Source organism: Nomascus leucogenys, chromosome 2 (assembly GCF_006542625.1).
Source record: "Nomascus leucogenys isolate Asia chromosome 2, Asia_NLE_v1, whole genome shotgun sequence".
NCBI lineage: Eukaryota > Metazoa > Chordata > Mammalia > Primates > Hylobatidae > Nomascus > Nomascus leucogenys.
In genome coordinates this window covers 153,855,345-153,879,780 of record NC_044382.1, presented here as the reverse complement: position 1 = coordinate 153,879,780, position 24,436 = coordinate 153,855,345, and the positions used below count along the sequence as shown (strand labels likewise).

The 24,436-nt window shown below is 60.1% G+C and overlaps 1 protein-coding gene and 1 pseudogene across 1 annotated transcript in view; one reads left to right on the top strand and one right to left on the bottom strand.

The window, feature by feature from the left end:
• Nucleotides 1-819: 819 nt before the first annotated feature.
• Nucleotides 820-24,436, bottom strand: part of JPH3 (junctophilin 3) — a 97,772-nt gene continuing 74,155 nt past the window's right edge. Inside the window, exons 3-5 of the mRNA XM_030819822.1 lie at nt 14,501-14,625; nt 8,618-9,498; nt 820-2,396 (exon numbers count right to left, since the gene is read on the bottom strand). Coding sequence (XP_030675682.1) covers nt 2,316-2,396; nt 8,618-9,498; nt 14,501-14,625 — 1,087 coding nt within the window. The 3' untranslated portion in view covers nt 820-2,315. The remainder of the gene's footprint in view (nt 2,397-8,617; nt 9,499-14,500; nt 14,626-24,436) is intronic.
• LOC115836930 lies at nt 2,343-4,574 on the top strand (annotated as a pseudogene).

Below are 24,436 nucleotides of genomic sequence, written 5' to 3'. Positions count from 1 at the left end.
CCTCCTGGCCTCATGGTCCACATGGAAGAAGCTGTTGGGGAGGCTGCTCTCGGGTTAATGAAAACTCATCAAATTCTCCATGCAGCAGCAGCCAGCCGGGCACACGCTGTCCTGCCCTGCCCGACTGTGTGGAGGGAAGCAAGTCCCCCTGGGCCTGGGTGGAAGGACTGCGTGTCTGTCAGGGAAGGCCGAGGCTCCGGACAGGTGGGAAGCAGCCTTCTCTTAATCACCCCATGTGGAAACCAATTAAAGATTTGATTCTCTCAGACCCGGGGCATTTTAGCCTTGGTTGAATCCTGGAATTCACAGGGAAGTGGCTTTGCCCTCTGCCCTCGCTGCTGGAAGGCAAGGGGCCGGCCGCGGCTTGGTTTTCTAGGTTGTGTTACGGCAGCAGCTGACAGCCCCTAGGCCTGGATCTGCACAGCTTCGCTCAGGGACACCTGCCTCCGTGCGTGTCTCATGGTGTGAATGTGTCTCCCGCTCCCAGGTAGTGTTTTGTGTCATGCAGTTACTGGAATGTACAAAAGCAGCTGTGATCTTGGCAGAGTTGCAGACAATTACAAAACCCATCTCCCAGCATGGTGATTGTGAGAGCTGGAAAGAGCAGGAGGCTTTATTTGGTTCACTTCTGGTCTGCAGCAACCACTCGATATTAAAAAACGGAAGAGATGTACAAAAAGATGTCACATCCCTTTAGAAAGCGACATTATCAGAAACGTATGACCTTCAGTCCTCCCTCCCTCCCTCTCCTATGCCCCCCAGACCAGGCCGCAAGAAGGAACGGGGAGTGAACATATAACGGAAAACAATAAAACTGAATTTAACTGGAACATGCTCTAATCTTTAGTTTATTTCTGGTTAAAAATATAGCAATCCAGTGCAGTGTAGTAAAGAAGTCTGCTCGAAAGGTAGCAGAGAAACAGCTAAACATAAGCAAAGCAAGGCAGAGTCCATAAGACGGGCTGGCCCCGAGACGACCGGATGGGGAATCCCTGCAGCGCCTCCCCGGGCACAGGGGTCCTGTGCATGGCCGTGCCCGGACCCCTCAGGCACGTCCATGCACACGAGAGCCAGGGCCAGGGGGCACTCGGACATCCTGGCAAACCTTGTTCTTTTGTTTGGGTGATGGAGCAACCCTGGTAGAGAAGGCAGAAACATAAGGAACCTGTTTTTGTTGGACTGAACAAGTTACATTGTACATGTTGGGGGGTTGGATATGCTACAATTTCTCAGGAAGTTTCAAGCCACTGGGTTTGAACCACATTCCTGTCCTGGGACCAGGCCCACTCTGGTGTAGCACTGAGGCATCTGGAAGGAATATGCATATCTGTTAGGGGAAGTTGAGGCAGGCACAGTACAAAGATGTGAAAACCCGTGGAGGTCAGTAACCGTGGGAGAAGGCGTCCTCTAGGGCCCTCACTGCTGGGGACACGGAAGCCCACGCGTCCACCCTGCACGCCAAGCGCGCAAGTGCACACACCCAGAGCCCCGGCGCGAGGCCAGCTCCACGGCACAGGCCCTCGGCTTCCGTGCTTAGCTGAGCCCAGGCGGATCGGAGTGGGCCCCGGCTTCCCTGGGGTCTGGTGGGGGAGACAGCCGAATGGGGCCCACGGTCAGTGGGCAGCAGAAGAAAAGGGCTTTGCTTTAAAACTCGGTGTGGGGAGTCGGCTTCTCACGGAAGGCCGGGGGCAGTGCCGAGAAGAGGGAAGGACCTGCATCCGTCTCACAGGGAGGAGGTGGCCGATCCCTCCCCCTCCCTCAGGTGTGCAGCACAGATCTCACACAGAAAAAGGCCGGGCTACTGCCCGCTGGGGTGGGCCACCCTGCTCCACGCCTCCCGCCCACACTTGTCACCTGTCTAGACAGAGGAAGCAGTGAATCCACTTTCCAAGCTCATGTCGACGGGAGCCAGCCCTGCTGCTCAGGGGGCACGGGGCTGAGGCGCCACCCCGGGCTACCCTCCATCCACACCCGAGACGGGACGTGTGACCACGAGGACAACGTCCGCTGTTAGCACTGATGTGCCGGGATCCCTTCTGTTTCCACGTGGAGCTGGAGGGGCTGCGTGCTGGCCTCCTTCTGCCATGCCACACAGCAGACTGTTATACAAGCAAAGAATTTTGGCTAAAATCCAAAAAACATTACCCAGAAAAAAAGGCAAACTGTGAGTGATACCCAATCGTGTGGTTCTTCTGTGAGAGGACTTGGAAGTCGCTGGGCTGTCCGAGGTGCGGTCTTTCCCTTCTTGTGGTTTTGCTTTTAATTTTAACGTCCCTTTTTTCTACCCTTTCTCTCTTTGCTACCGCGACATCTCATCAGATGAAAAAGTTAATAAACAGAATGGCGACTCCGATGTTGAGCAAGATCACCATGACCACCAGGATGGGAGCTGAGCCCTGGAAGAGAACGAGGGCAAGAGGTGAGCGAGGGGACGAGGTGAGCGACAGCCGCGGGGGGCTCTGCCTGGGCCACCACGCCTCCCACCCACGTCTCTTCACCACAGTAGCAGACCCTCGGGGTTGGAAGTGTACGGGAGGATGTTAGAAACACTTGGACACCAAAGGCCCACCAGAACCTGAGCCCCTGGAAGTCCAGACGAGGGAGAGAAGCCCCAGCTGCCTGTAAGTCTGAGGTTGCTGGTCTTGGAATTCCCTTGCGGCCCTGAGACCCTGAGTACCGGCTCTCCCAGGGTCCCCTTGGAGAGAACTACCCAGGCCTCCCTGTGAGCAAACATCTCACTGTGTGCGGCCTCTGTGCGAGTCAGCAGGTTTCTCCTGCTCTGTGGAACTGGGACCTCAGGGCATTGTGATCAGAATGTCAGAAGTGTCCGCCTGGCTGCCATAGCCAGTGTCGGATGCGGCCGAGCAGAGAAGCCCTGGAACTCAGCGTCCTCAACAAAACCCCCTCCCACCACACCTTCCTCAACAAACCCCTCGCCCCAACTGGCTCTGGAGGACTGTGTCCAATTGCGAGCTGCCTCGGACTCAGGTCACCGTCCTGAGTGCTGCTGCCACCACATCCCCGGAGTGGCTCACAAGTCCTCAGCCTCCCCCTTCAGCCGCACAGCCTGGGCACTCAGACCAAGCTGCCACCTTCCCTGTGCCTGCCAGGGCCAGGTAGGACACATCTCACAACAGAGCCTCTTCCCGGGGTGCCCTTCTGCAGTGATTGCTGCAGTCCCACACACCCCACTGTGTCTGCTCACACCAGGCAGCGGTGAGAGGCAGCGTGGCCCCTCTGGAAGCCCCCAGGAGGGCAGGGGTGGGTGCTGCCCTACAGATACAGTACCTGCTGCACAGGGAATGGACGCCTCCTGGAAGGTGGCCCCAGCCCAGGAATGGCTGGGACACCCACTGCAGCCTTGCCCGGGGTCTGCTTCCAGAGGACACTTGCCCCTGAGTCCCCCCGCCCCCACCACACTCTGCATCTCACAGCCACCTGGAAGGAGATGTGGACCCCACTTGGGGAGAAGCTGCTCAGAGCCCCTTCTTCCCGAGCCCCCCACTTCCTACCCCGCAGACATCCTGCGACCGTGCACTACAGATGGACCAGGGCTTGTCCCAAAGATCCCAGGATCCACCTTCCACAGAGATGGCTACTCTCCTCCCCCTCCCTGTTAATGGACTGGTTTTCCATGGCCTCCTTTAAGCCCCTAAGTCTGGCCTCTGGTCCGATTTCACAGACATGATGGGGTGGTCTGATACAGACGGAGTAGATGATGTGGCACCAGGAGAGGGCTGCTCAGGCCTGCATGAAGGAGGGGAGCCGCTGATGGCTCCTCTCCCAGAGGCTGGAAGAGAATTGATTAAAACACCTGGGACCCAGCAGTTCCCCTCCCCGGCCTAAATCTAAAAGGGCAAAGTCAAGCCTCCACTCAGAACCTTGTGTGCACACACACGCCCGGCTGCAGGATTCACAGCAGCCACGAAGTGGAAGCACAGCCAGCTGTCCAGTGGAGGACAAACACAGCCGGGAAAACGTGGGCCGTGCAACTGCAGACGCCACAGGGACAAATGCGGGAGCAACGCACGCTGCGTGAGAAGCTGGGCACCAGGCAGAAAGCAGAGTCCAGGAGCTGGGGGAGGAGGGGACAGCAAGTGCCTGCTGAGTGGCCCTGAGGTTTAAGAGGAGGGAGCTGATCTAGACAGAATTGGGGGTGATGGTTGTGCAGTGTGGCCACCTAAAGTGAACAGTACATGCATTCTCTCAGTAAAGCTAAAGCTACGCAAACAGCATCAGACATCCCGCAGTAATCAGCGCTCCAGGGCCGCACCGTGGGAGCTATGGGCTGGCGGTGGCCTGCTCTGCTGTCACCGCGCAGGAGGGATGGAAACTCAGGGCCCCAGTGGGGTCACAGCCTTGCCAGGAGAACTCCCTCCGGAGCTGTCAGCCTGCCGTCCCCTTGCCTAGCCTGGATGCCACATCCCGCAGCAGAGAAGCAGCCTCCTGCTTGGCGGTCTGGCCCGGAGACCCTTTTGTCTCCCAGGTCAGTTTCATCCTTTCCCCAGGCTCTTCCCGTGATGAAGCAACATTGTAGCTGATGTTGAAGGGTCTGATCCCAGCACCTAGGCTGGTCTTCCCTGGGCGCCTGCTTGAGCATGTGGCCCAAAACAGCCATTGCATGGGGCACTCGGAACCCATCACACCCTCGCTCCTTCCCAGCCTTCCGCCCTGTGGCAGAGGCCCTGCCTTGGGCAAGCTGCTGCCCCTCCTCCTCCTGGTCCAGTCCTGCCCACGTCTGGGTGCCCCCCTCCCCTCCCTGTGGTCTCCAGGGGCTGCCCCCAACATGCCCTGGGCAGCAGTGCTCATCGTGGCCCTGTCTGTGGCCTGAACGGGCTCTGGCCACTCCTGCGTTGGCACGGTTTCCTCAGGAGACCCCTGCCAACACCACTCGGCACGACAGCGGCAACGAGTGGGAGTACTCAACTGTGCCCGGCCCCGGCTGGCGGTTTTCCATTTGGATTTGGGGATGAGGAGCCAATGAGCCTATCTCATTCCCGTTAACGAGAAGACACAGCAGACGCGATCCTCAGGTCTCACCCCCCGCCCCCCACCGGGCTCTGCACCGCACCTGGCAGGGGCACCCCCGGCTGCATCCTGGGCATCAGCTCCCAGGCCCGAGCATCTCTCCTCACACTGGGGACTGCAGCCCTCAGGCCCTAGAGATCCTGGCTTGAGACACTTGAGATGGAGTCTCACTTTCTTGCCCAGGATGGAATGCAGTGGCGTGATCTCAGTTCACAGCAGCCTCCGCCTCCTGCGGGTTCACGAGATTCCTGTGCCTCAGCCTCCTGAGTAGCTGGGATTACAGGCGCGTGCCACCATGCCCGGCTAATTTTTGTATTTTTAAGTGGAGACAGGATTTCGCCATGTTGGCCAGGCTGGTCTCGAACTCATAACCTCAGGTGATCCACCTGCCTCGGCCTCCCAAAGTGCTGGGATTATAGGTGGCAGCCACCGTGCCTGGCCAAGAAACTTTAAAAAAGAAAACAAAAAGTTTGCTCAACAGACAAGCTGAACCCCAGTCAGCAGAGCTGACTGTAAACTGTCCCCCTCGAGATGCAGCTCACAGAGCAGGGTCCTCAGAGGGTGAGGTCCTGCCCAGGGGGCACCTGCAGCCACAGCAGCACCAGGCCCACCCCCTCCGCAACCTCCCAGCCCATCAGGGACCTGAGGCGCAGATGGAAGTGGAGGTGTGGACACAGCGAGGACGTCCACTCAGCCAGAGAGAAAGCAAGCTGCCCTGAGCCCTCTGCACCAGGGGCAGCGGCCTGAGCCCAGCTTTCCATGGCATCATGGCCTCGGGCAGGTGTATTGTGAGTCTTGGGCTCCATGACAACTTGGTTGGGCTGCGCCAGCCCGAAGCAGGCAGAGAACAGCCAAGGGCCCAGCCCTGCCCACTGATGCTACCCCTGGTGCAAAGCCCCCCCACCCCAGCTAGGAGGAAGGGCCAGGCGTTGGCCTGCAGCTGGGGAGCAGGACGGAGTGGGGTGGTCAGTGGCACCTCTTCTGCCACAGTCCAGCCCATGCTCTGGGCCGGGAAGCAGGTACGCACACTGTGGGTGAGGGCGTGGCTGCCTGCAGGAGGGAAGCTCCTGTCTCCCTAGCCATCCCCCGACCCTGGACCCCACCATCAGGTAATATCCGTCATTTCACCAAGAAGGAGACAGCCAGGGCCACAGAGTTCCTTCACTGGCAGAGCAGTAGGGAGAACCTGTGCTTCCGTCCTGAGGGACTTTACCCTGAATTGCCAGGGCCCTACGCAGGCCAAAATCCCAGGCCCATCTGTGGCCAGTGGGACCCAGGACCTCTGGCCTGTGAGCTCTGCAGCATGTGGGGAATGGTGGAGGAGGATGGCCAGAAGACTCCCCCAGACCCTGCTGGTGGCCCAGGGGAGACACTGCAGAGAGCTGTAGCCCCGTGAGGGGGTGGCACTGAGGGCACTCAGCCCAGCCTGGCACCTGACTGCCCTGACACCTGTCCCCTGACATGGATGCCGGCTGGCACAGGCCCCTCCTGCTTCCCACCAACAGGGCCTGGAACAGTGCTTAGGACTGACCATGCCTCCACCCCATCTCCCCTCACAGACCTGGCAGAAAACACAGCTCCAAAGGTGTGGGGAGGGAGACGGGGACGGAAACCTTGTTTGTACCAGCACCAGGTACCCCAGGGTGGCCACTTCTAAGGAGCTCAGCTGGCATCCTCCAGGGCAGGTGGGACATGCTGCGGCTGACAGGACCTCCAGATTAGCCCCAGCTGGAGACCGGGCAGGACCAGGGCAGCATGTAGCACCCTGCATGTCCCGTAGGGAACTCATCCCAGAGGCCAGCTTGGCACTTGTCCCCAGCTTGTGCACTGACCCCAGAGAGGTTCATTTAAAAGCACCCAAAAGTGCCAGTGCATTAAGCAGGCTAAAAATAGAACCCATCCCTACACCTCCCACCCTGCCCACTGCTTGGCTGTTGCTAAAATAACCGCGCGCGCACAGCCACGCACACGTCTCTGGCTGCGACGGGGAAAATCAAGTTGTAAGTGAGCTGGTATTTTGGTCCCAGCAGGAGCACGGGGGCTGTTCTCTGGGCATTTGGGGAAGGGGGAGGCATCTTAGAAACCCCACAGCAGGACAGACAGATGTCCGCAGTGGTTCCAAAGAGAGGCAGAAACGGGCACTGCCGCCCGGCAGGACGTGCCCCTTCAAAGGGGTGTCACGTACGCAGTGACTCCTCTGGGGGTGGGGCTGGCAGAAAGAGAAAACCACAGCTCCCCTAGGTCGCAGGCAGGGACAGACGCAGACCCCTGCCGCAGCATCGACAATAAACCTACGGATGGCCCCCCTGCCCGCCCCACACGCCCTAAGCGCCCCCAGCAGACAGGAGGGAAGCGCCTGTCTCCCCAGCCATCCCCCCACCCTAGACCCCACCATCAGGTCATATCCGTCATTTCATCAAGGAGACTCAGCCAAGGCCACAGAGTTCCTTCACTGGCAGAGCGGTAGGGAAAACCTGTGCTTCCGTCCTGAGGGACTTTACCCTGAACTGCCAGGGCCCTACGCGGGCCAAAATCCCAGGCCCATCTGTGGCCAGTGGGACCCTATGTGGGCCAGAATCCCAGGCCCATCTGTGGCCAGTGGGACCCTACGTGGGCCAGAATCCCAGGCCCATCTGTGGCCAGTGGGACCCTACGTGGGCCAGGTGAGGACCCCCCTGCGTCCTCACACCCGAGGGGCAGACTGGCTTGCAGCACTTCTGTTCAGCACCACGCACTGCCTGGGCAGGCACGAGACAGCAGAGCCCTGCTGGGGTGAGGGCCTGGCCTTGCGCAGATCCTATGTAGCCACCATCCCCCAGTCCTTCATTCCCCCAGCCCTTCATTCCCGCAGCACTGGTCAAGGGAGTAGGGTGGGATTTGCAGGGTGAGGGTCCCTTCAAGGGGAGGCCAGCCCTGTGTGAGGCACCAGGACCCCCAGCCTCGCACCGACTCTAGCGCAGGCGGACACTGTTCTTCCCTCCAAGCTGCCTGCCCCAGGGGAGCAAATTTAGGGGGTGGGGGGTCCTGGGTGAGGCTCAGGGTGAGTCACACACAGGGGGCCTCACGTGGGAGCCGGCTCCAACCCCAACACCCCCCATGGGTGAGAGAACCCTGGACTGGCAGCCCCCCACCCCGGGGTAGCTGACCTGACTCCCAGCCCCGGGGCCAGCCCCGCCCCCAGCTGTTCCTAGGCCCCTGGGTTCCTGTCCAGGACCCAGGACACTCAAGTGGTCATCTCACGGCCCAAGGCTACTGACCAGGGGCACAGACTCTTGGAGCAGCTGGGGTCGAGCACGTTGCGGGGAGCACAGGGGTCCCATGCTGCCCGGGAGCCAGGAGGTTCGTGTGCTTTCTGGACAGCCCGGGGGCAGCCCTCTCACAGAAAGAGGTGTGACACCTGCCCCACCTGGCTTCCTAGGGGAGGGTCCCAGCGACCTGAGGACTGCCACTCCCGGCTATACCCCCATCCTACTCCACCCCTGGAGAGGAACAGGGGAGCAGCGACCTTGCTGGAAACCCTCAGGAAACCCCAGGTCAGCAGAGGTGGATGTTGCCTCCACTGGGACCAGCCCAGTGGCCGCTCACTCACCGTACTGGACTTGAGCTCATCCCCATTCTCCTCGTCGGACTCTAGAGCAACAGGCAAGGACTTCTGGGGCGGGGAGAAGGTCAAGTCCCAACGCAGCAGCCGGGGCTCGGCCCCGCCCAGCCGCAGGCTCGCCAGTTTCTGCACCGCGGGCTCCGCGGAGGAGGCGGGCCTGAAGTTCTCCTTGTTCTGGACCTTAGACCTCAGTCTCTGCACCCCGAAGCCCCGGTCCTCGGGGCGGTGGTCGTCCCCCAAGCCCCGGCAGGCACCGCCCTTGCTGTAGCGTCTTTTCTGGGGGTGCGTCTCCATCCTCAGCAGGGGCTTCATCTCCATCCGGTAGTTGCTCAGCTTCTCCTCCTGCAGCTCCAGCAGCCTGGAGCCCCCGGGGCTGTGGTTGCTGGCCCGGTGGTGGGAAGTCCACGTGAACACAGGGGGTGACTCCGTCCGCCGCTCCCGCGGCTTGGGGTTGCCGGGCTGCTTGCGGCCCAAACCTCGGGTGCGGAAGTCATCCACGAGCGGACCGCCGCGCAGGGCACCGCTGCGGACACCCCTGGAGCCCCCGGCCTGCTCCTCGCCCCAGCTGCTGCGGGCGCAGTCCCCGGCCCGGCCCTCCAGGAGCATCTGGATGTCCCCGCCCCGCTCCTCGTCCACCGACACCTGCCGCGAGAAGTGGGCGACCTTGTTCCTGGCGGCGGGCGCTGGCGGCGGGGTGGCCGCGGGGCTGGCGGGGAAGCTCTGCAGGGGGCTGTCGTCGGGGGTCAGGTCGGAGGGGGTGGTGCCCTTGCGGTACAGCTCGGGGCTCTCCTGCTGCAGGGGTGTCCCGGTGGACAGCACCTCGATGTCGTCACAGGAGGTCTGACGCTTCGGCCTCTGGTACTCCAGCCCTGTGTGGGGACACAAGACGACACCAGACGACGTTACCCAGCACGTTCCGCAGCAAGGCCACGGTCCCCCGGGCCAGGGCGCCAGACGGAACCTCAGGGCAGCAGAGGCGCTTCCCACTCACTGAAAGGCTGCAGGCACGGCAAGGGGAGTGGGGACCGTGGCTCCCAAAGCCCTCTGTGGGACCCCCGTGGTCCCCACCCCACAGACACTTGGAGGGAGACTGGCTGGGCCCAGGCACCACAGGAGGGGCGGACAGCAGCTCCCAGGCTACAAGGGAGACCCAAGGCTCAGAAAGCGCGTGGGGACGCTGGGGCGTGGACTCGGGTCCCACCAACCCTGACTCGCCTGTCCTGAGGGTGAGAGGAAGCCCTCACCCCAGCTGACCACCGGTCTGGGGAGGCCGAGCTGTCATAGCAAGGCCGCCGACACCCCTACCCGCCTGGAACTGTGTCTCGGGGTGCTGGGACAGTCTTGCTGATAAACAGCCAGTGCCGTGAGAGCCCAGGAGCCGGCTTCCGTCCCCACCTTTCGAGGCTGCTGGGGCTTCGAGTCCTAGGGCGGGGCTCCCCTTCACCTGCAGGGAGTCAAGAAGCCCCTGGTCTCCAAAGAGCTGCAGAGGCAGGGGGCTCCCCGGAAGGGGCGGTCACCGCAGGACCCAGGGGCCAGCTCTGCAGCCAGCAGAGTCCCTGTCGCCTGCCGGTGGCTCAGTCCCCATCAGCCCCGACCCCAAGGCTGGGATAGGGAGGGGCAGCATTGTGGGACTGACCCCGAGGCTTCTCTGGAGCTCCGTGAGCCCCCAGCAGGAGGTGAGAAGCAAGCACATTGACTGGGATCTCATTTCCTGCCAACGCAGGGACACGGGAGCCATGCCTGCCTTTATTCCATTAGGAGAAACCCAAGAACGCGGCACTTCTTACCCTCTGGGGAACAGTTACACGTTCATCTCAAGTAGGGTCCTAGGCTCAACACAGAACAGTGGGACCCCCGCCCCCAGCATCCCCATCCTGCCCGAGCCAAAATGGTGCAGAGCTCCGTGGGAATTGGGGGAGTCTCCCTCTGAGGATGGAGGTCTCAGAGCTCTACCCGGGGCGGCCACCTCGAGACGAGCTCGGACACCAAGAGCCACTGCCCATCTCAGTGTCTGACGCTCAGGCTTCCTCCTGGACTGTACCCCGAGTCTGACCTTTGGGCAGGAGAAGGTCTGGGAGACACGGCTACCCTCGGTGTCGCCAGAAACCCTCGGTGTGGCACCCGATGGACCCCCGTTTGTAAAGAGACGTTAACAAGCAGATTCGGGGCACGCTGGGACACCACCAGGCTGGGCTGCTGCGTCCCCCTCCCTGCTGGTCTAAGAGGCAGTGCTGAGCAGACTGAGACCACGGCCCTGGCATGGGGCTTAAGGCACAGCTGAGTGGCTCTGGGTGGGTGGCCAGACCTCCCAAGTCCGAGTTCCTGTCACACGGGGGTGTGGGTGGGCCACTCTGAGGTCTCAATGACTGCTTCTCTGTGGTCACTCCCCAGAAGCCGGGCTGGGCTGGTTGGGTGTCCCCCCAACAGAGCAGGGAATAGGCCAGAGAGGGTCCATGTAGAACTGCGCTGACATCCATGGACCCACCTGACGCCCAGCCCCCAACACCTCTGTCTCCCTGTGAGGGTCCCATGTGGAGGGCAGCCCTGGCCCCATCAGAGACCCCCGATCATGCCCACGGATCACCCACAATCTACCTCCTCCTTGGCCAGGATGGGAATTCTGAGGGGCCGGCATTCCTGTGCCTTAGACGCTATGGACCTAGCAGGCCGGGATCAAGGCTCCCCCGGCCCCCCGATGGCGCCCCGGCCTTTCCCTCGAGGCCGTCCACCCACTGCTGCCGAGATCAGGCCTGGCTGGCCCAGCAGACCCCACCCTAGAGGGGCCCCGACTCCCAGCACCACCAGCAGGAGGGCACCCTCAGCAAAAATGAGCTCTTGAGCAGGGAACATTCCTAGAAGCCTCGTGGTGAAGATGCAGGGCGGGTCCTGGTGAAGTCCCTGCAGCTCCATTCCTGTGCCTTCGAGCCGCCTGCGTCCTGCAGGCTCCGACGCTCAGTCCTCCTGCCTCTGGGGCGGGGGCGGATGTCACTCGGAGTGGCCTGGGCACTGGACACTGCGTGGCCAGGCTCCTTCGTGGTCCTGCCTTCACATGGCCTTGGGCAGAACCCTGACCATCAGAGTTTTCAGGCTGGGAGGCTGCCAGGGATCTCCCAGACAGGCCGCAAGAGGCTGGAGCCAGCCACTGTCTGCAGCTGAAGCGCTGGATAGTTTGCTTCTAGAAGCCAGCATGGCCCAGGCTTTACAGCCGGGCCTTGTTTTAAATCTCGATTCCACCATGTCCTGCCTGAGCACTCCGGTAAGCCTGTTCCCTTCTTGGAGGCTCTGTTCTATCATCTGTCATTGGTGACCTCAGCTCCTGACTGTGAGGAAGGACCTGGCCAGCTTCCCCTGGCCTCACCACTCCCCAGCAGCCAAGAAGGCTCCCGGTGCCCGGTCTGGGAACACTGATCCTGAACGCATCCAAGGTGGAAACAAGAAACGCTTGGATCAAATCTCACACCAGTCCCAGCGCTTGTAAAACACACACGGTCCGAACGCTCCCCTCCGGGGAAGATGCTGCTCAGAGAAGGCCCCAGGGCGTCACCCAAAGAGGGGGCAGATCGGACCGAGGCGCTCACAGTGAGTCAGGCTCCAAGGTGCAGCAGCTGGGGGTGAGGACAACTCACCCAGAGCCTCGAGGACTGGGCTCCCACCAGTGAGGCAGCAGTGGCCCCGTCTCTCCATCACAGTGGCCCCCGCAGGGGCCCACATCTGTATCATGAAGACAAGAACTGTCTGAGGAGGCAGCTTCAGGACTTAAAAGGTCAGCCCCTCCTGCAGGGACCTGAGCCCTCCAGGAAGCATCTCTGACTCCAGGACTGAGCCCTCCAGGCACCATTTCCGACTCCAGGACTGAGCCCTCCAGGAAGCATCTCCGACTCCAGGACTGAGCCCTCCAGGAAGCATCTCCTCTGACTCCAGGACTGAGCCCTCCAGGAAGCATCTCTGACTCCAAAGTCTTAATTGGAATTCTCAGGGTGGGGGAGCCTGCACCCATTTCTTGGGACTGGAGCAGTAAAGCGCCACGCGGGGGCGGGGGTAGACACACCCGAAAGGCATCCTCGCGTTTCTGGAAGTCGGAAGCCGTGATCCAGGTGTTGAGAGTGCTGCTTCCTTCCAGGGTCTCCACTCCAGCCGCGGTGGCTCCAGTGATCTCTGACATCACTCCATCCGCCCCTGTCTCCTCCTCTTCTGCCTCTTCTAAGGACAGTGCGTGGATCTAGGACTCACCCCAATCCAGGCTGATCTTGTCTCAAAGTCTGTTCCATAGTGACACCTGCACAGACCCTCTTCCCAAGTAAGTCACGTTGTGAGCTTCCGGTGGACGCATCTCCTGGGGATTTGGCACAGGATGGAGGCTTCAATGTTCCCCGTCTGGTCCCCTTCCTTTCACACATGGAACTGAGGCTCTGAGAGGAAAGAAAACAGGCCGCAGGCAGGGCTGGAGCTGAGGCGACCATGGGCCAGGGTTGGTACGTGGAATCCCACCCTGTCCTACGTGCATTCTGCGTGGAGTGGCCCAGCCAGGGTTCCGGCAGGTGCCCCCGATGGCACTGGCATCCCCGTTCCATTCGTCCATCCCACGGCACTGCGCCCACTCCCCACATGCACGTGCACGCTACACGTGTGCCCCCAAGTGTGTGCCCCACCGCCTCCCAGCCCAGGCAGCTGGTCATAGGCAAGGCAAGTAGGGGCCCCAAGGAGAAGGAAAGTCAGGGCCTGAGGGCGAGACCATGGGGGATGCCACTGACCACAGGGGCACTTGGCCGCATGTCTGCAGGGGCCAGGAGAGTGGAGGGGACGCAGTGGAATAGAAGCTGCCCAAGGCAGTGGGGGTGCGAGGGCTCGTCCTCCTGACCTCCAGGCTGCAGCCGCAGGCTCTGCAGGGCCTGGCAGTCGCCTGGTGAAGGCAAGGCCTTGGAGTGGTGACGGACGGTCACCTCTAGAGATGATGTGGTCTCGCGTTCCAGTCAGGTGAGCGCCCAGCCCAGCAGCCCCCAGGCCGGGCTCCTCATCCTGTCCTGGTGGCCAGAGTAGCAGGCGTTGCAAGCAAGTTCAAGGCTGTGGTGTCAGGGTGCGGACCTCCAGCGTGCAGAGCCTGATCCGAATGCCTCTCACTGGTCAGAGCTCGGGTTGAGGGGGCGCGATCCTAACCCCATTCTCTGGGGCCTGCTGGTGCAGAGGAAGCTTCCAGGTGAGGTAGGAGATGGGAGGCAGCTGGCCATGACCTCTCCGCCACCCACCCCACGCCCTCCACGCCCCCTCCACTGTCATTGGGCCATATCACCCATGATACCCCCCTCGAAGGGAGGACAAGGTTCCTAAATCAGGCAGCAGCTTTCAGCTCTTTCCGAGGGGCTGTGGGAGCTGCCATTTGTGACGCTGGCCAACCCAGCAGCCACTGGGTGTGTTTAACCGTAAGTTAGTTCACATCAAAGGCAGATCAAGAGCCAGCACCACAGACACACCCAGCTAGTGGCTGCCACACTGGACCCAGCAGACAGGATAGTTCCATCATCACAGAAGGTTCTAGAACAACACTGGGGGAGGGCAGGCAGCAGACAACACAGGCTGGGCAGGTAGGCATTCACCGTCAGGGACAGCCGGCAAGCGACACGTGGTGCCACAAGGACGCAGCTGTGAGAACGGGAGAAACCTGCCAAGACACATGTCCTGTGTCCCCGGGACCCAGGCCAGGCCTTGGCACGAACAGGCACCTTCCGGGGGAGAGGCAGACACCGGGCAGGGGAGCAGCTGGGGCCGAGCCCATCTAAGCCTGCCTGCCCCGGAGGACGCATCTACTGCCAAGACTGCCCAGCCATCCACACACCCCCTCCCCACGATGCCAGTATCAGGCCGGGCGAGACTCACCGTTTTCCCGGTGCTGGAAGGAAGGGGAGAACTCTTTGGCAGTGATCCTGGCGATCCGCGCCTCCTCCTGGGCTTTCTGAGCCGCTGTGAGGGCTGCCTCGGCCTTTGCCCGAGAGTGGGAGGTCCTGGGGGAGACAGGGAGGAGTGTGAGGGGGGCAGGAGGCACAGGTGACATGGGTCTGGGTCGAGGTCCTCCGCCAACCCGCCACAATGGGCTGGGCTAAGACAAGATGCTGGCGTCCCGTGTTTACCCTCAGACTTCTGGATCTTGTTCGTTCGTTCGTTCGTTCGTTCGTTCGTTCGTTCGTTCGTTCATTCATTCATTCATTCATTCATTCAATAAACATCACTGAGCACCAACCAACCAGGCCCAGGACATGCTTGAAAACACCTCTGGGCAGGGCGTGGTGGCTCACGCCTGTAATCCCAGCACTTTTGGAGGCCAAGGCAGGAAGATTGCTTGAGCTCAGGTGTTCACGACCAGCTGCGGCAACACAGCAACACCCTGTCTCTACCAAAAATACAAAATTAGCTGGGTGTGATGGCACGCATCTGTGGTCCCAGCTACTTGGGAGACTGAGGCAGGAGGATTGCTTGAAAGTGGGAGGTGGAGGTTGCAGTGAGCTGAGATTGCGTCACTGCACTCCAGCCTGGGTAATAGAGCAAGACTCTGTCTCAAGGAAAAAAAAAGGGGGGGCTGGGCGCGGTGGCTCACGTCTGTAATCCCAACACTTTGGGAGGCTGAGGTGGGAGATCACGAGGTCAGGAGTTCAAGACCAGCCTGAACAACATGGTGAAACTCCGACTCTACTAAAAATTACAAAAATTAGCCAGGCGTTGTGGCACGTGCCTGTAATCCCAGCTACTCAGGAGGCTGAGGAAGGAGAATTGCTTGAACCCGGGAGGTGGAAGCTGCAGTGAGCGGAGATCACGCCATCGCACTCCAGCCTGGGCGACAGAGCAAGACTCCATCTCAAGAAAAAAAAAAAGTTTCTGTTCTTATTATCAACAAACATCAGCACGTGCACAGAAAGAGTCCAAGCCCAGACAACCCACCCCGCAGGGCGGACATGGTGCCGGGCTGCTGTGTGTGTGTGTGTGTGTGTGTGTGTGTGTGTGTGCGCGCGCGCGCTTCCTGGTGCTGGGCTGCTGTGTGTGTGTGTGTGTGTGTGTGTGTGTGTGTGTGTGCGCGCGCGCACTTCCCGGTGCCGGGCCGCTGTGTGTGTGTGTGTGTGTGTGTGTGTGTGCGCACTTCCCGGTGCCGGGCCGCTGTGTGTGTGTGTGTGTGTGTGTGCACTTCCCGGTGCCGGGCCACTGTGTGTGTGTGTGTGTATGTGTGTGTGTGTGTGTGTGCGCTTCCCGGTGCCAGGCCGCTGTGCTGCGTGTGTCTGTGCCTCCTGCCACTGCCCCGGTGCAGGTCGCGGGACCACTTCCCTGCCCACTAATCCCAGCAACTCTGACTTGGGACCCCAGGACTTGGGCAGGTGGGCAGTTCCCTCACCCAGCCGAAAGACGATGCCGACACCCATGTGTGGCACGAAGGAGACATTGTACCTGCGGGCGGCTGCGCACATCACCCCTCTGGCCTCTCCCTGACTGTGTCTCTCCCTCTGCTGAGTCCTGCAGGGGACGTGCCCGCCCTTTGTAAAACAAGGGGCTAGATGGACGTCCCAAAGGCAGAACGTGGGGCTCTGTGGCTCTCAGCGGCCTGGGGCTTGCGTTTCTTCCTACCTGGTGTGCTGGCTCCAGGGGGGCCTGCCAGTGGCCGTGGGCACCACTTCCCCAACATTGAGGAAACTGAGGCACAATGACCAATTCCCCCACGACCAACACCCCCTATGAGCAGACTCCCTGGGAGGCCTCCTGCTCACGGTTCCTGACTTGGCCTGTTCGGGCTGGAACAAAGCACCGCAGCTTGGGCAGCTCAACAGCAGACATTGCTTTCCCCCAGTTCCGGAGGCTGGAAGTCCAAGATCGAGGTGCCAGCAGATTTGGTGTCTGCAGAGGACCCACTTTCTGGCTCCTGGACAGCACCTTCCTGCTGGTTCCTCACATGGTAGAAGGGGCGAGGGTGCTCTCTGAAGCCTCTTTCATCAGGGCACTAAGCCCCACTACGAGGCTCCGTCCTCAGCCCCATCACCTCCCCAAGGCCCCACATCCTAGCACCATCGCCCTGGGGGTGAGGATTAACACATGCACCTGGGCGGCGCAAACACCTTCTACGCAGCCTGACCCCCCATCTCTGCCATACCTGTCACTCCAAGTCCACGGGCTAAGCCTGGAACCCACACACTGTTCATGAAAGATGGCTTTCTTTTCTCAAGATGCCACTGTGCTAACTAGGAACAATTTTACTAGAAGAAAATAAACCTATGACATTGACATACAGAGAGTAATATAACCCACAGCCAAGAACACGTGTCCAGGAAATGAAGCAAGCTGCTGGGAACGCCCCACCAGGACTCCAAGAGCCAGAGAGTGCCCCAAACACTGGCCCACAGAGCACACCCCCTGTCTTGTGCTCCGATCCCAGGCCTTTGGGTGGTCTGCGCATCCCCTGAAACTGTACTCAAAGTTTTCTGCATGATGCCCCCCCACAAGCAGAGGGTCCACAGCTTTCATCAGATTCCAGGAGGATTTGCGATGCCCCAAAACTAAAGATGCGCGGTCTGAACACAGCTAGCCCTGGACAGAGAATCCGAGGCTCAGCCATGCTGCAGCACCCAGGACAGCGCATCCCAGCTCCTGCCCCAGAATCAGCCCAGGACCCAAAGGAAAGCAGGCTCCGAGCTCCCCGGAAGCCAAGGAAAGTAAGAAAACATCTCCTGCCCCGGGGACACCTTCCAGAACTATCATGACCGCATGCACCTGACCCTCCAGAACTATCATTACTGCATGCACCTGACTCCGGCAATGGGTGATATTTCGTCAACGTCTCTCCCACTCCCATAAGCTCCCGGAGAGGACGGGGTCTTGCACCTCCCTGGCTGTTCAGACCTCGACCGCAATGCCCGCCCCCCACCACACGCAGCACGAGGGACCAAATGGTAAACTCCCCAGAGGGGCCCCTATTTGGTTCCCACATCTTTGCTTAGTAAAAATATCACCAACATTAACTCACCAACATCATACGTGTATTTACATATATATGTTCACACATATATAAAAAGACGACATGGTGCCAACACTAAAATAAAACCAATCCAGACAAGCGCATCTCACGAAGGAGGAGACCCAAATGCACTGCAGCGGTCTCGGCCTGGCGCCCAGTTCTCCAAGGGCTAATGGCTTCTGATGCCTGTGGTTCCTACCTGTGCAGGGTCAGGCCACGGTGACACAGGCAGGGAGGGCATCTGAGCTCACCTGGGGCCCCCCACACCTGCACCGTGGCTCCGTAGCACCTCCACCTGGTCGTGTCACAGATCCCGCCTTTCTTGCAACCTTCCCCGGGGGAACAGGTCGCTATTTTGCCCCGCCTGGCCCTGCATGGGAGGCTCCCATGAGCTGCTCTGACTCAGAGGCAAGTGGCAAGAAAAGGCACGGTTCCTGGGCCGCTGCTGACCATAGGCCGGTCAGCCAGATGCCTGGGCTCCTCCAACCTGGGAGTGGAGTGGATGCCGGCAGGATCCGCTGCCCAGGCCACCCCTGCTGTGGACGGTACAGAGGACAGAGATGTAGCCGATGGAAGACGAGGCCACAGACACACATGATGCAGGGGCAGGTGGGGCCTGCGGTGACTCCTGGTTCTACCTTCAGCACCTGCACTGGATTAAATCGTGTCCCCCCAAATATTCATTCATCCTGGACCTGGGAATATGACTTTATTTGGGAAATAGGGTCTTTGTAAGATGGGATAAAACCCAGACAGCCTGACCCACTCCCGGGGTGTCTGATTCCCCAGGTCTGGGTGGGGTCTGGGGAAAAAAATCTGCACTTTTATCTCCCAGGTGAGGTGGTGGCCCCCACTGGTGCAGGGACCTTGCTTGGAGAAACACCAAAAGGGCAAACTCCAGAGTTCTCAGCCTGTACCTTGCCCGGCAGCCCCTCTCTCCTGCTGGATGGCCGCTCTGCTAGAAGCCAACTTCCCATCCCCGCCATCCTCCCGCCACGTCCACTCACCCACACAACAGGGGAACTGGCCCAGCCACATGCTCGCAGCATGCAGCCCTCCTGCTCCTCCTCCTCAACTCCAGAGCTGAGGGCTCCTGCCCCTCCAGCACCACTCCCACTGCGCTCCACTCTCCCTGCCTGCCGGAGGAGGGGCCCGATCCTGCAGCCTACATCCCCACAGTGGGGTCCCCGCCCCCCACACCCTGGTCAGATCAGAACGTGGTATTCCCCACCGCTGATGGCTCCTTGTTCAGTGACAGCTCCTTGGCTCAGGTCCACTGGAAGATGCAAGTCCCAGAGCCTCCATCTCAGGTCCTCACAGCACGTGGCCCCTGCGTTCCCAGCTGCCACCTGTGCTGATGACCCAGGGGCCACAACAGGCCTGGGGCTTCTCCTTGAACCCCTCCCATCCACCCTGCCTTTATCCGACACTGTTGGGCCCTCACCGTGCCGGCTGGTGCCCCAGGGGCCCTGGCGAGCACAGAAGCGTGCTGAGAAGATGGGGTGCACCGGGGGCTGCAGGGAGCCAAAGGCTGACCAGGACATTCTCGAGGGAGGAGGCTTGCACTGGGTGGACAGAGGTCACCAAGAGGTGCCCCCGTCCTGCAGCATCACCCCCAGGCTGGGGAGAGCCGGAGGGTCAGGTGAGCAGGGCAGCCAGGTAAGCACTACTGTGAAGTCAAGGAGTGCTTCCTGGAAGAGAGGGCATCTAAGCTGAGCTGATGGGGAGCCAAGAGGTCAGGAGGCGGCTTCTGATGAGGCCTGGAGTCACTGCTCACCTCTCACTGGCCCTGACCCACTCCCCTCCAGCAGGAAAGCCTTCCCCGCCGGGGGTCAGGGGTCTTCCACACATCTCAGGTGATAGCTGGCCCTGAGTGGAAGCCCCTAGCTTTCCAGAGGGCCCGTTCCACACCGGTGACGACCCTGATGCAGGCACGGCAGTGAGCATTACTCCTCACTGACAAATGAGGAGACAAACACACAAAGCCTCCACCTTGGCAGCCCGGGTGGTTCCGAGCCCCACGGGGGTCTCACGGCTGCGGGATGGTGGCTCTGACCCTGCCCACGTCCCCATCTTTGGGTGTCCAGGGGGCCAGCTCGATGCAGCGTGGACCTTCCCTTCCAAGTTGAACTGACCCGAGCCTCCGAGCCCACCCCAGGGCTGGGGCAGGATTTCCCCTGACAATCGGGCTCCCTCTTCTCACCGAGCCACGAGACCACTGGCTGGCCAGGGCCCACAGGAGACTAGACACCCGCCCCCAGGTCACTGGAGCACCTGAAATCTCCACGGGCCCTTTCCGACTCAGATGCAGCCAGGTGGATCCCAGGTGGGTCCCAGGCCCGAGTGCCACCCTCCATCGCAGTGATCCCACATGCGTCTCAGAGAGCCCGTGTCCCTGATGGATTCTGTCTCAACTTGACAGCACAAGGGCGGTCACGGTGACATTTCTCCTGGGGTCGGGCATAAGGCTGATGCAGCCCAGTGCACCAGGCCCCTCTTCTCTGGGTAGCAGGTACCAGCCCGGTAAAGCTTGGTCTGTCTGGGCGCTGAGGGCACGCGTCTGCTGCAGTGGTCACCCGCATGACCACACACTGGGTGACCTAAACCACAGAAACATTTCTTCTTGCGGTTCTGGAGGCTGGAGGTTCCACCCAGCGTCAGCAGGGCCGTGCTCCCTCCTGAGGCTCAGGGGGAGGCTCCTTCCAGTCTCTCCCAGCTTCTGGGGGCTCCTGGCGTGGCTTGTAGCCGCCTTACTCCCATCTCTACCTCTGTCGCCACACGGCCTCTTCTATTCTCAGAACACCCGGATAATCCAGGATGGCCTCATCCTGAGATCCTTGACTCAACTTCATCTGTGAAGATCCACGCCAGCCTCTCCCCGCCCAGCCCTGCCATCCTCCCTACATGTTTATCTACAGCAGGTACCCCAAGCAGCCGTGCAACAGGGAGGCATGGATCTGGAGAGAAGGCTCCGGCAGGCCAGGGGGACCCAGCACGGGTGACTGGGGTGCAGACAGCCCATGGTGGCCGGCCGCATGGAGACTGTGAGCCCAGGGGGAGGGGTGCTCTGTTGATTCCAGAAGGGTCCGAGGGGCCAGAGAGCTGGGAAGACCGTGGCCGTGGGAGACTCTGTGGAGGCCACCGCCTCATCCACGAGATGACGACAGTCTGGGGTGGTTCAGGGTGAAGTGTAAGAGCCAGGGGGCTTCCCTGGCAGCGTTTCGGGAAACCCCCACCTCCTGTAGCCGGGGCAGAGGGAGGGCAGGACCCAGAAGGCTGGACTCAGCAGGCAGCGTCCCGTGCCGAGGCCAGAGCCAGACAGGAAAGAACAGGACTGGAGACTCAGGGTGAAGGAACCGGGGCAGACAGGGCTGAGGGCCTGACCTTCCCTCCGGGGCCTGCAGCACGGACTTTTGCCCCCTTGGCAGAGACCAAGCAGCCTTTCCTGCTGGAAGACCCCTGCAGAGACCTCCCCAACTGAGGCCTCCCAGGATCTCCCTGGCACCGACCTGGACCAACGTCAGTGGCTGCCCCAGGAGGAGCCACCACAGGGGTAAAGGCCGAGGGCAGGGCAGCCAGGCAGGCAAGGCCATCCGCATCTCCTGACGAGGAAGGGTATGGAGACCGGGGAGCATCCTGGAGTGAGGAGTAGGCTCCGACGCCCCAGCAGCCTTTGCTTCCTGATCCTCTTTGTGTCTCTTTCCCTGAGGGCAGGAAGGTGGCTTCCTGGGTAGGAAATGAACGCTCTGCTGACGCCTGGCCTCGAATCTCACACTTCCTGCCTGTCTTCCTCAGGCTGCACACAGCCTGGGCCAAAGGGGCACTGAGGGGCCCTGTGGCCCCATTCGCCACCAACTGACACCCACCACGAGGGCGCTTTCTGGCTGTGCCCCTCCAGACTCTTAAAGGGATGCATATCTGGGGTGTTTCCACATCCTGTGCCCTCCTCTGCTGTTCAACGCGGGCGCTCAGGAAGCTACACAACACCTCAGAGGCCATCTCGGCACAGGAGCTCCGGCCCCTGTAGGGTCCTCAATGCTCACGAAACGCTGGTCTCACGGAATCGGCCGGCCATGCAGGACTCTGGCCCTTCTGCTCCTGGAGGAACTCTTTTCAGGTAGCCTTTGTCCTTTCCACCTGGCTCACTCCCCTCTCCGCGAGGGCACCTCTCCCTGGAGCCTCTGAGTACCCCGAGTTGAGATGGGTCCCTGCCGCAAGCTCCTGAAGCCCGGCCCTAGTGCAGACACTCTCTGTGGGTCCTCCTGGCTGTGAGCAGGGGCCTCGGGGGACCAGGCGTCCTCAGGGCAGAGCCCATCACGGTAGTTCCCTCAGAGAGACGCTGGCGGATGAGAGCCAGAGTTCAGGGAGAAGCAAATGCACACCGACTCCCCTTTGTGCAAATGCCTGCCCTCCCCAGGCGGCTGGCTGCTACACTCTTTTTATGCATTATTAATGCGTGCAGCCTGAGACGAACATGTCTCAATAATGATCAATACGCAGGAATCAGATGAAACATGGGGCGCCATGGACGAGAACTCAGCATGTGCGTCCCAGAAAAGCCCTCATCCACTCGGCCCCTACCGATGAGGCTGAGAGCTGACAAGTCAGCCTTCGGCTTTGGTAGGAATCGTAACAACATTTACTGCTCCTGCTAGGCCGTGTATTGAGTGTCACGGGGCTGCAGGAGACGGCCCCGCAGCCCCTCTGTGGAGTGCTTGTGGGCAGCCTGGCGGTGCTCTGACCCTCCGCACGCATTTGCCATTTGACTCCCCTCCAGCTCCATGAGGAATGTAAGACCCCCATTTTGCAGATGAGAAAATTCAAGGCCAGACTTGAGCTACTCGCCTGGGGCCCTGGGGAAGCGGCATCAAGAGTCCAGACCACACCGGACAGGTCAGGACACCACACCCATGCGTACGTCCTTTAAAAAGCCTGGCCTTGAGTTTTCTTGCACTGAGTCCCCAGCCTTTGGGGCACCGGCTGGCCAGCCTTGGTGTGGTCAGTGCCCTGGCGTCTCCCAGGAAGGCATTTTATATAATGGGCAGAAGGACTGCAGGCACATGCCACAGTGCCTGGCTAATATTTGCATTTTTTGTAGAGCAGGGATCTCACTACGTTACAGCCCAGCTGGTCTCAGTGGACCCTCCCACTTCAGCCTCCCCAAATGCTGGGTTTATAAGCATGAGTCACTGCACCTGGCCTTTTTTTTGTTGTTTTGTTTTGAGACGGAGTCTCACTCTGTCACCCAGGCTGGAGTGCAGTGGTGCGATCTCGGCTCACTGCAACCTCCACCTCCCGGGTTCAAGCAATTCTCCTGCCTCAGCCTCCCAAGTAGCTGGGATTACAGATGTCCGCCACCATGGCTATTTTTTTTTTTTTTTTTTTTTAGTAGAGACAGGGTTTCACCATCTTGGCCAGGCTGGTCTCAAACTCCTGACCTCATGATCCACCTGCCTCGGCCTCCGAAAGTGCTGGAATTACAGGTGTGAGCCACTGCACCCGGCCCAGGCTTACATTTTTAAAGGGGAGTGACATCATTGAACAGAAACAGACTCCGCCTGGGGTCCCTCTTGACGCTTCTCAGGTGGTCTCAGAAGGTCCTCCAGACTCAGGCTATGTGTCTGTGTATATATATATGTGTGTGTGTGTGTGTGTGTGTGTGTGTGTGTGTGTGTGTGTGTGTGTATTATATATATATATATATATGTGTGTGTGGTGTGTGTGTGTGTGATGGAGTCTGGCTGTCTTGTCCACGCTAGAGTGCAGTGGCACGATCTCGGCTCACTGCAACCTCTTTCTCACAGGTTCAAGAAATTCTCCTTCCTCAGCCTCCCAAGTAGCTGGAACTACAGGTATGGGCCACCAAGCCCGGCTAATTTTTCTAATTTTAGTAGAGACAGGGTTTTGTCATGTTGGCCAGGCTGGTCTCAAAACCCTCAGGTGATCCAACCTCCTCAGCCTCCCAAAGTGCTGGGATTACAGATGTGAGCCACCGCGCCTGGCTGGTTTATAGTCTTATTTTTTAGAGACGGGGGTCTCTCTTTGTCACCCAGGCTGGAGTGCAGCGACACAATCACTGCTCACCACAGTCTTGAACTCCTGGGCTCAAGCAGTCCTTCCACTTCAGCCACCCAAGTAGGTAGGAAGACACTACGCCTGGCTAATTTTATTTTTGTAGAGATGGGGTCTCACTATGTTGCCCAGGCTGATTCCGAACTCATGGCCTCAAGCATTCCTCCCACCTCAGCCTCCCAAAGGGCTGGGATTACAGCGGGAGCCACCACACCCTGCCTTACATACAGGATCTTAACATTCAGTTCCTTCGTGACTTTTCAATCCCAGGCTAAATATCACTCCTTGGTAAAACAGTCCTGACCTCAATGCCCATCCCCACAAGCTCAGGCCTCCGGCTTTACCTCGTTTACACAATTCTGTGATTGTGGTTCGTGGAGGGAGGAGCGGGTCTGCCTGGCACACACTCGTAGGTGGGTGTTCAGCTAAAAGAATGAATGAGTGAATGGGCAAGCAAGCTCTTCCGTAAGGAGCCTTCCAGCCCGGCCAGTTCCTTTGGATCTCCGCTTTCCAGACTCCCTGGACAGCGTCGTCAACTGGCGAGAATGTGTGACGGGGGCCACGCTGTCCACATTCACCAGCTGCTTTACCTGGGGCAGGCTGCATAATAATCTCTGGGCCTCACTTTCCTCACCTGTGCAAGGGGTTTGGTAAGGAGGACCCTTGTAGAACCCCTGCAAAGATTCATTGGATGAGGTGCAGACAGCACACAGACCAGCTGTTCTTATGCTGGATAAGATACCTGATGAGTA